Here is a 9232-nt window from a genome sequence, read left to right as displayed (position 1 = left end):
AACCCTTCCATTTAGTCTCACTATTGCTTTGTAAAAGAAAGGGCATTTGAACATCAACATCACTGGATTGTACTTGCTTTACTGCAGAGCAGTAAAAGTATTGACCCTGCCTGGCATGTGACCTATGACCTGTGATCTTGATGACCCCTCAGATGTCTGCTTCTAGCTCCAACACTGCAGTTTCATGAATTTCATCCTGGCCTTCCCTTTACTCTCCATTCTTAGCTCTTTGGTTCTTGAGCCAAAGCTCAACTTTTGGTACTTCTTAACTCCCCCAGAAATGTATGTTTTGAGCTTTGTGTTTCTATCTATGGGGTCAAAGACCATCTCAGTTTGGCTAAGTAAAGACTAATTACAGTTATCGGTATTTACATTTATCCTTGAATCAATGCCCAGCATGGAACACAATGTGGGGCTTGAACTCATGACCCTGAGGTCAAGACCTGAGCTGAGGGGCACCTGGGTGGCTCAGTCGGTTAAGCATCAGACTCTTGATTTTAGCTCACGTCATGAACTCATGGTTTCTGAGATCTGGCTCCCCGCTAATCAACACAGATCCTGCTTGGGAATCTCTCTCTCCCTCTCTCTCTGCCCCTCCCCTGCTCTCTCTCTCTCTCTTTCTCAAAATAAAATAAACATTAAAAAGAAAGACCTGAGACCCTATTGACCTTGTGCCCATTTTAGTCCTCCCTCTTTCCTCCACAACACATACATTTGTTCATTCAACAGTAATTTGTTGAGTGCCTACACTATTTTCCAGGCGCTCTTCCAGGTCCTAGGAGAGGAAGTGACAAAGACAAAACTTTTGTCTTCATGGAATTTATATGGTGGATCTATGTTTCTCACAAGCTACAGATCAGCTGCAATCAGCTGTGAGAACCATTTTTTTTTTTTTTTGGGACAGAGAGAGACAGAGCATGAACGGGGGAGGGGCAGAGAGAGAGGGAGACACAGAATCGGAAACAGGCTCCAGGCTCCGAGCCATCAGTCCAGAGCCTGACGCGGGGCTCGAACTCACGGACCGCGAGATCGTGACCTGGCTGAAGTCGGACGCTTAACCGACTGCGCCACCCAGGCGCCCCAGCTGTGAGAACCATTTTGCAAAAGGATATTTAAGAACAAAGGATGTCTTTAGTCTGTTCAGGCTCCTATACCAAAATAGCATAGGGTTGATAGCTTATAAGCAACAGAAATTTATTTCTCACAGTTCTGGAGGCTGGAAGTCCAAGGTCAGAGTGCCAGCATGGTTGGGTGAGGGTGCATTTCTTGGTTCATAGCCAGTTCCTTCTTGCTATGTCTTCACATGATGGAAGGACTAGGGATCACTCTTGAATCTTTTTGTAAGACACCAATTCTAGGGGTGCCTGGGTCTCCTGCCCTGTGCTAAGCATGGGGCCTCCTTGGGATTCTCTCTGTCTCTTTCTCTGCCTCTCTCTCACTTGTGTGTATACACACTCTCTCTCAAAATAAATTAAAAAAAAAATAAGACACCAAATTCCATTTAAGAGGGTTTCACTATCATGACTTAAATATTTCCCAAAGTCCAACCTTTGGGGTGTTATTTCCCCTAACACCACTGCCTTTGGGAGATAGGATTTCAACAGATGGAGTTTGCAGGGATACAAACATTTAGACCAAAACCAGGGGAAAAATTCACACTGTACCAGGCAAAAGAAGCTGTATACAAAAATTTTGTCAACTTGTGCTTCATTCGGAAGATTGACTTATTGAAGTGTCTTTTTCAGTGGGAGCTAAAAAATGTTTGTAAAATGAATGCATAAAGCCTAATCAGCAAAAAAAAACTCACCTGGGAGGCACCAGCCTGGCTCAGTTGGTAGAGTGTGCGACCCTTAATCTCAGGGTCCTGAGTAGTGAGTTTAAGCCCCACGTTGGGTGTGAGACTACTTAAAAACAACAACAAAATAAACTCACCGGGATCCAGTCATAGTTTCACAAAATCAGGTTTGTTGATTTGAAGTGGGGGAGGGAATTCCGGAGGAATCTTGAAATGCTGCACCCCAAGACAAGGGAGGAAAGTATCTTTTTAAGGTTTGAGTTCCAGCTAAAAGATTTTGGAGAGGGTCGCAGGGAAGTGGAAATCAATGCAGGATTGGTTGCTGGTTCTGACATTGGATTAGAAGAGAATAACGAGAGGGGACTGAGTGCTGCCATGAGGGAAGGTGGTTTTAGCAACTGGGTATCCCCAGTACTAAACGAAAATAACTAACTGGGTTTAGAGCATCACCGGCTGCTTTTTTTCTCGTTTGGGGACAAAAGATTTCACTCATTCTGGTTTGGCCAGGTTTTGACTCTTTCAAAGAAATTTGTTTCCGCGCGTTACTTTCGAAATTAGATATTACAAAAAAATTATATAAATATACGTTTGTTTTTTAACCTGCAAAAGAATTCTAGTTTTATAAGGCCCACTCCGGTGGCCGAGAACCGTGGCCCTGGAGTAGAAGCCCCAGGGACTCCCTAGCTACCAACCTTCTCTGAGCAGCTCAGGGATTCTGAGCCTGGAGGCACTGTAAAACCGGATGTTGACTGTCTTGCCATAGTAACAGACGCAACTCCGGAAGTTACGTCAGAGAAAGAGGAAGTGAAGCCGTCTACGGGTCCACGTGGGTCCTGCGCGTGTTTCCAGGGTCCCGGTAGCCGGTGCTTTAATCCCGGTCCGGGTTTAGAAGACATGGGTCGTTCTGGGAAGTTGCCTTCCGGTGTCTCGGCCAAGTTGAAACGCTGGAAGAAAGGCCATAGTAGCGACAGCAACCCTGCCATCTGCCGCCACCGCCAGGCCGCCCGTAGCCGCTTCTTCAGCCGGCCCTCAGGTAGCGGGGTCGGGACCCCGGCGCGCTGGCGGCGGGATTTTAGCGGGCCTGGGTCTGATGGTCTGGGCCTCTCAGGAGGCTCCGGGGTCCAGGCATTGAACCTTTCTTCTCCTAGAACGTCGGATGTGTAGCCTGAAGTAAAGGCCCACTCTCCCCATTAGACAGATGCGGAAACTGAGTCTTTAATAGGGAAATGACTAGCCCAGAGTTCCACGAGTGTCGAGAGTTGGGACTCGGCTATAATTAACTTTGAGTGTCTGTTTACAAAGTGCTTTCACAAAGTGCATTTACTTCCCAAGCCCCTGCGTGTTGTCCCCCACCCCGGTCGACTCCCATCGGCATATTATAACGTCGGGACGCAGGAGCAGAAACTTACCTGAAGGGTTCCGTATCTGGGTATGCTAAGTTACGGGCGGAGGGTGGGCTGATGAGGCAGGCCATGTTCAGAATGAGTCTCTCGAGTTGGGGGACTGGACTCTGGTAGTTTTTGTCGTATGGGTGGATCCTAGCCAAAAGGAGGTTCGGCTAGAAGTGGGGGCCTCACCCGTGCCTCCGGTTTTCAGGAAAAAGCGACCTGACAGTTGATGCGGTGAAGTTGCATAATGAGCTGCAGTCAGGGTTCCTGCGTCTGGGCAAAAGCGAAGCCCCTGAGACGGCCATGGAAGAAGAGGTGGCCCCCGCTCTCACGGAGAAGTCCTCGGCCACCTTCCTGAGCGGCCTCTCCGACTGCACAAATGTCACCTTCAGCAAAGTGCAACGCTTCTGGGAGTCCAACTCGGCTGCCCACAAGGAGGTAGGGGGGAGGGTTCAGGAGAACTCGGGATGGTGAGGAGGAGTCAGACTCAGTCTCTTTATTTTCTTTCAGTGCTGGCTGGCTGCTGCTGGTGACAGCTGGTATTTTGGGATGATGTGTCATCTCTCCTGCCCTGTGTGTTCCCTACTTACTAGCTCTCCTAGGGCAGGTTCCACTTTCTGCTTTTGTCCAACAACATCTCCCCTACTTAAGTGTAAAGTCCTTCAGGGTAGAAATATTTTCCAAATACTTACCTTGTCAACTATACCTAACACAGGACTTTTTACATGGAATAGTTTCAAGAAACATTTGTTGAGTAAATTAATGCTGAATAACAATGGATAGGAAATGTTTTATCTAACAAGAGCTACATTTTATTTGTCGTTTTTAGTTAATACTTTTAAATTATACATATTTATATTCACTTTAAGTTGAAAGATGTCAAAATTATAAATGTTACCAAAGTGAAGTGAGTAGAATAAAATGTGAAAGTTGTTCTCCCCACTTAATTCCTTCGTGGTAGTTACTGTTGATGGTCATCATGTATCTACCTGGCCCAGCACTGTCCAACAACACTTAATTGTAAATTTTTTAGTAGCCACGTTAAAAGAAAGTAAAAAGAAGCAAATGAAATTAACCTTAATAATACAGTTAATATATGTAAAGTATTATCATTTCACCATATAATCAATATAAAATGAGATGATTTGGGGTCCTGGGTAGCTCAATCGGTTAAGCATCTGACTCTTGATTTTGGCTTGGGTCATGCTCCTGTGGTTTGAACCGCACATAGAACTTGGGGTTCTCTCTCTCTCCCCCCCCCCCCCCCCCCCCCCCCCGACGCCCCTTCACTGCTCACACACACACCTCTCTCTTAAAAATAAATAAACATTAAACAAAATAGAATAAAATGAGATGATTTGCATTATTTTTATCATATTAAGTCTTCAAAATCTAGAGTATATATTACCCTTACATCTCCATTTGGATGCTAAACCTTCTTTGGAAGTACTTGATTTGGTCCTAAAATTTACAATCACAAACGTAGGTTCATATTTCCAAGTTCTAAATCTATATTTTCATAAAACTTATAGACGCAAAAGTAGATCCATGTATCTAAGTTGTTTTAAATCTGTGTTTTCCGGTAACTAAAATATTTATTTTGAAATTTAATTTATTAAAATATTAAGATTAAAGATTCAGTTCTTCAGTCACACTAGCCATGTTTCAAGTGCTCAGTAGCCTCTTGTGAACATTACTGTCCTAGACTTTTTTGTATATTTTTTACCCACATTTTGTTAGGTTTACAGATCATATTTTATTTTTATTGTTATTTTTTGAAAGCTTTATTTATTTTTGAGAGAGAGAGAGAGTGAGTAAGCACACAAGTGGGGGAGGTGCAGAGGGAGAGGGGGATAGAGGATCAGAAGCAGGCTCCGCACTGACAGCAGAGAGCCTGATGCGGGGCTTGAACTCACGAACCGCAAGATCATGACCTGAGCTGAAGTCGGATGCTCAACCAGCTGAGCCACCCAGGCGCCCCCGCCCCCTGATTATACTTTATATGTCGTGTTCTGCAGTTTTTTCCCCACTGAATAGTATTTCTAAATTAATGTAGTGTTTTCCTCACTCTTTTCAGTAGTTGTGTAGTATTTGAGTCTATCATTATTTACCATGTAGTGATAGTACTTTATTAATCCTCTGTTGATGGCTGCTGTATCGTTCTAGTTGGTTGCTGCAGTGAACACGCTTGTACATAAACATTTGCAATTTTCTGCAGGTGTTCCTGTAAGAGACCCGAGTCCTAGAGGTGGAATTTTGCAAACATGTCTGAGTCTGCCTGTTTGCTAGGCCTCATGGTGTGTACACCTGGCTCTGATTGTAGCTCCTCTTGTCTTGTCTACCTGTAGGCTTTGTCAGGAGAACAGTTTGTGAGGGAGCAAGGAAAAGAGGCCAGTCCCAGGACAGGCTTTGATCTAAATAGATCTATCTAAATAGATAAGTGCCTTCTCCCTCCCATGCAGATCTGTGCTGTTCTGGCCGCTGTCACTGAGGTGATTCGCTCCCAGGGAGGGAAGGAGACAGAGACTGAGTACTTTGCAGCACTGGTGAGTGGGTGTGACTTGGGAATGGGTGTTCACAACAACAGGTGACTCGAGCCGTAGGGAGAAGAAGGGTGCTCCTGGTGTGTGGAGATAGAGCAGGACATCCTTGAATAGGGGAAAGTGCTTCAGGAGCATCTGGCTGGCTCAGCCAGAAGAGCATGCGACTCTTGATCTCGGGTCGTGAGTTTCAGCCCTATGTTGGACCGAGAGATTAACCAAACAAACAAAAAACAAATAACAAAAAAAACCACATCAAAAGTGCTGTCATTCTCAGGCGGTTTGATAAGGCTGATGCTATTTGCTACACTGTCATTCTAGAACAAGAATCCACTACTCTGGTGGTGGTTGTTGGTGAAATGTGGCCAGGGGTGGGGCAGGGTTAGGGGGCCAAGACCTTTTTGTGGGGCTAGGCTATCAAAATTATTTCTGTACTAATACTAGAACATGATTTGCCTTTTCATCTCATTCTTTCATGAGTGTAATGTGGAGTTTTCTGGAAGTTACAGCCTGCCTGATGATATTATTCTGACAGCTAATTGTGCTTGCGTATGCTTGTATTTTAAAATGTTCTGAGTTTTAATTTTTAATATGGTAAGTATCAGTAATATAACCTATGTAAACGAAACCTCTTTGGGGAATTCTCCAAAAATGTTAAGGGTGTAAAAGTTTGAGAACCCCTGCTGGAATAGGAGTTGACAGACTACGGCCCATGGGAATAACCTGAGCCATGGCCTGTTTCTGTACAGCCTTAGAGCTAAGAATGGTCTTTACATTTTTAAAGGATTGTTCAAATACAGAAGAATATACAACAGAGACCGTATATGGCCTGCAAAGCCTAAAATATTTATTACCTGGCCCTTTACAGAAAAAGCCTTCCAGCCCCTGCTCTAGAGTAATGGAATAAATTAGATAGCAATGTATGGTTTCTATCACGTGCCAGGCATGTTGTGATTTACTTATATTAATTCGGTGAAACCTCACAACATACTATCTCTATTTTATAAATAAGGGTCCTGAATCACGGAAAGGTTCAATTGCTAGCCTAAATCACACACTGGCAAAGCTGGGATTTGAACCTCTGACACCAGTGTTCTTGGTCAGAACCATTCTGCTGGGCATACGGTGTCCTCAGCACCCCATTTGCCCCAGCTTACACATTTCCCATTCATCCCCTGTGGTCTGGCCCTCAGATGACAACAATGGAGGCAGTGGAGTCCCCTGAGTCTCTGGCTGCTGTTGCTTACCTGCTGAACCTTGTCCTAAAGCGGTGAGTTTTGGCTCTGGTTTGAATCCCAAGTCGCTTACGGAGAAAGGAGTGCAGGCAGGAGGAACAGGATGAGGGAATTGTTAAAAAGAACAAGAGGGGTGCCTGGGGGCTCAGCATCTGACTCTTGATTTTGGTTCAGGTTGTGATCTCACGGTTCATGGGATCGAGCCCCACATCAGGCTCTGTGCTAGGCCATGGAGCCTGCTTAAGGTTCTCTCTCCCTCTCTCTCTGTCCCTCTCCTGCTTGTGCACATGGGCATGCTCTCTCTCTCACTCTCGCTCTCGCTCTCTCTCTCTCTCTCTCTTTCAGCAAAAAAAAAAAGACCAGGACCCTTAAGTATCAGGTGGCATTCTGATGAGGCTCCCAGGGTGGCTCAGGATGTTGTACACAGAGTGTGAGCGCTGGTGCCTGGGAAGGGGGTGGCCCTGCTCAGTGAGTGGGGCCGGAGGCACGGGCTGGGATGTTGGCACCAGGATACCTGGAGGCTTGCAGTTAGGGGAGGAGGTGAGGAGAGGATTGAGGTGAGCTAGTAAGGGCCCACCTTGTGGGTAGAGAGAATGGGTAGTGAAGAAGGTGCGGAGGCGCGGAGTTCAGGTGCCATGGAAAGCACACTGAACTGCTCACTTGCTGAATTATTGGGCCGGCACTGCCTCCTGTCTAGCTTCCTCCTTCAGACCCGGGCTGGGCCTGCACCAGCTGCTTTAGGAGGCCCCTTGGGGTTCCGACCGTTTCTCTTCTGTCCCCACAGTGTGCCCAGCCCCGTGCTCATTAAGAAGTTTTCTGATACCTCCAAAGCCTTCATGAACATCATGTCAGCTCAGGCCAGCACTGGCTCCACCTCTGCCCTCCGATGGGTTAGTGTCTGGGTCTGTTTCCCCTCTGCCATCTTCCAGAGCCCCACGGGTTTGGCTGAAGCTTGGATACTCCCTGGGTGGGGCGGCGGGGGGAGGATGTAGGCACTATGTGGACCTCAGATGGATCCCCATGCAATTTTCTGGAATTGATGAAAACCTGGGCTCTTTCCCCACCTGGCTGAAGCGGGTGAAGCTGACAGACTCTGACTCTCCTTTCAAGGTCCTCTCCTGCCTGGCCACCCTTCTGAGGAAGCAGGACCTGGAGGCCTGGAGCTACCCTGTGACCCTGCAGGTGTACCATGGGCTGCTGAGCTTCACAGAGCACTCTAAGCCCAAGGTGAGGCTGCTGGGCCCCCAGAACATGGGAGGGGGGGGGGCGGTGGCCACTCTGGTAACTGCACTGGGGCTGGTCTGTCTGAATGGGATTGGGGAGGTTGCCCTGAGGACCGGTTTCTTGCCTGGATGTTCTACTTTTTGCCTCTGACGCCTTATTTGCTTAGCTCTAGAATGTGAGGGGCAGTTCCTTGTCCTACAGGAGGGATGCTCAGTGTCCGGCCCTCCTGAGTCTCTGCTGCCTCGTTGGTCAGTGACCAGTTTAGCTGCAGTGGCAGGAAGGGGCAGAGTGGGGCTTTGGAGTCCCACAACCTCAGTTGGACACTGGATTTACTACTTGTGCTGTGGTCTTTGGCAAGTTACTTAACCCGTCCCAGCCTCAGTTTCCCAGCTGTAGAGTAGGGATAGTAATACCATCCTTGCTGCAAGGGCGTGTGGAGACTCCAGTGTCCCTCTCAGGCTGGCACAGTTCCTGGCATATAGCAGGCACTCAGTAAGTGGTGGTCAGCCACTCCGTTCCCTCCTGAAATTTAGGGCAGGGAGTACATAATAGTAGCAACAGTCCGTGATCACTCAGTGCTCAGCACACCATCCCAGGTAGGCTAACGCCTCTTTCCCTGTGTGTACATGGTGGTCTTTCCCTCACTTTCCTCAGGTCTCTGCTGAAATGTCAGTTCACTGCAGTGACACTTCCCTGACCACTGTATAAAAAGTAACAACCCTTGCTGTATGGTCTGCAAAGTACTTTTACCTTCTGGTGTATGTTTGTTTTCTGTCTCCCAAGTACAGTGCGAGTCGTTTGTTCCGGTCACAGCCAGACTGCCAGCTCCGAGCACAGTGCCTGGCTTGATGCGCACTTGGTATTGCCGGGTGACTGGCTGAGTAAGCGAATCCCTGTAGTAAAGATGAGAACACTGAAGCTCAGAGATGAAGCGTTTGGCTTGCTCAAGGCCGTTTGCTGAGTTAGTGGGAGATCAGGGATTGGAGCCGAGGTTTGTCTCATTCCCCAGCTCAGGAGTCTGCGCACAGGAAGGCCTGGGCACAGCATCGG

The 9232-nt window shown here is 47.2% G+C and overlaps 1 protein-coding gene across 1 annotated transcript in view; it reads left to right on the top strand.

Annotated features, from left to right (window-relative positions):
- The first annotated feature begins 2570 nt into the window (after positions 1–2570).
- Positions 2571–9232, top strand: part of RRP12 (ribosomal RNA processing 12 homolog) — a 29826-nt gene continuing 23164 nt past the window's right edge. The window contains exons 1-6 of the mRNA XM_049645497.1: positions 2571–2828; positions 3392–3621; positions 5646–5729; positions 6917–6993; positions 7743–7848; positions 8069–8185. Coding sequence (XP_049501454.1) covers positions 2690–2828; positions 3392–3621; positions 5646–5729; positions 6917–6993; positions 7743–7848; positions 8069–8185 — 753 coding nt within the window. The 5' untranslated portion in view covers positions 2571–2689. The remainder of the gene's footprint in view (positions 2829–3391; positions 3622–5645; positions 5730–6916; positions 6994–7742; positions 7849–8068; positions 8186–9232) is intronic.

The sequence above is a fragment of the Panthera uncia genome, chromosome D2 (genome assembly GCF_023721935.1).
Source record: "Panthera uncia isolate 11264 chromosome D2, Puncia_PCG_1.0, whole genome shotgun sequence".
Taxonomy (NCBI): Eukaryota; Metazoa; Chordata; class Mammalia; order Carnivora; family Felidae; genus Panthera; species Panthera uncia.
This window is presented reverse-complemented; position numbering and strand designations above follow the sequence as displayed.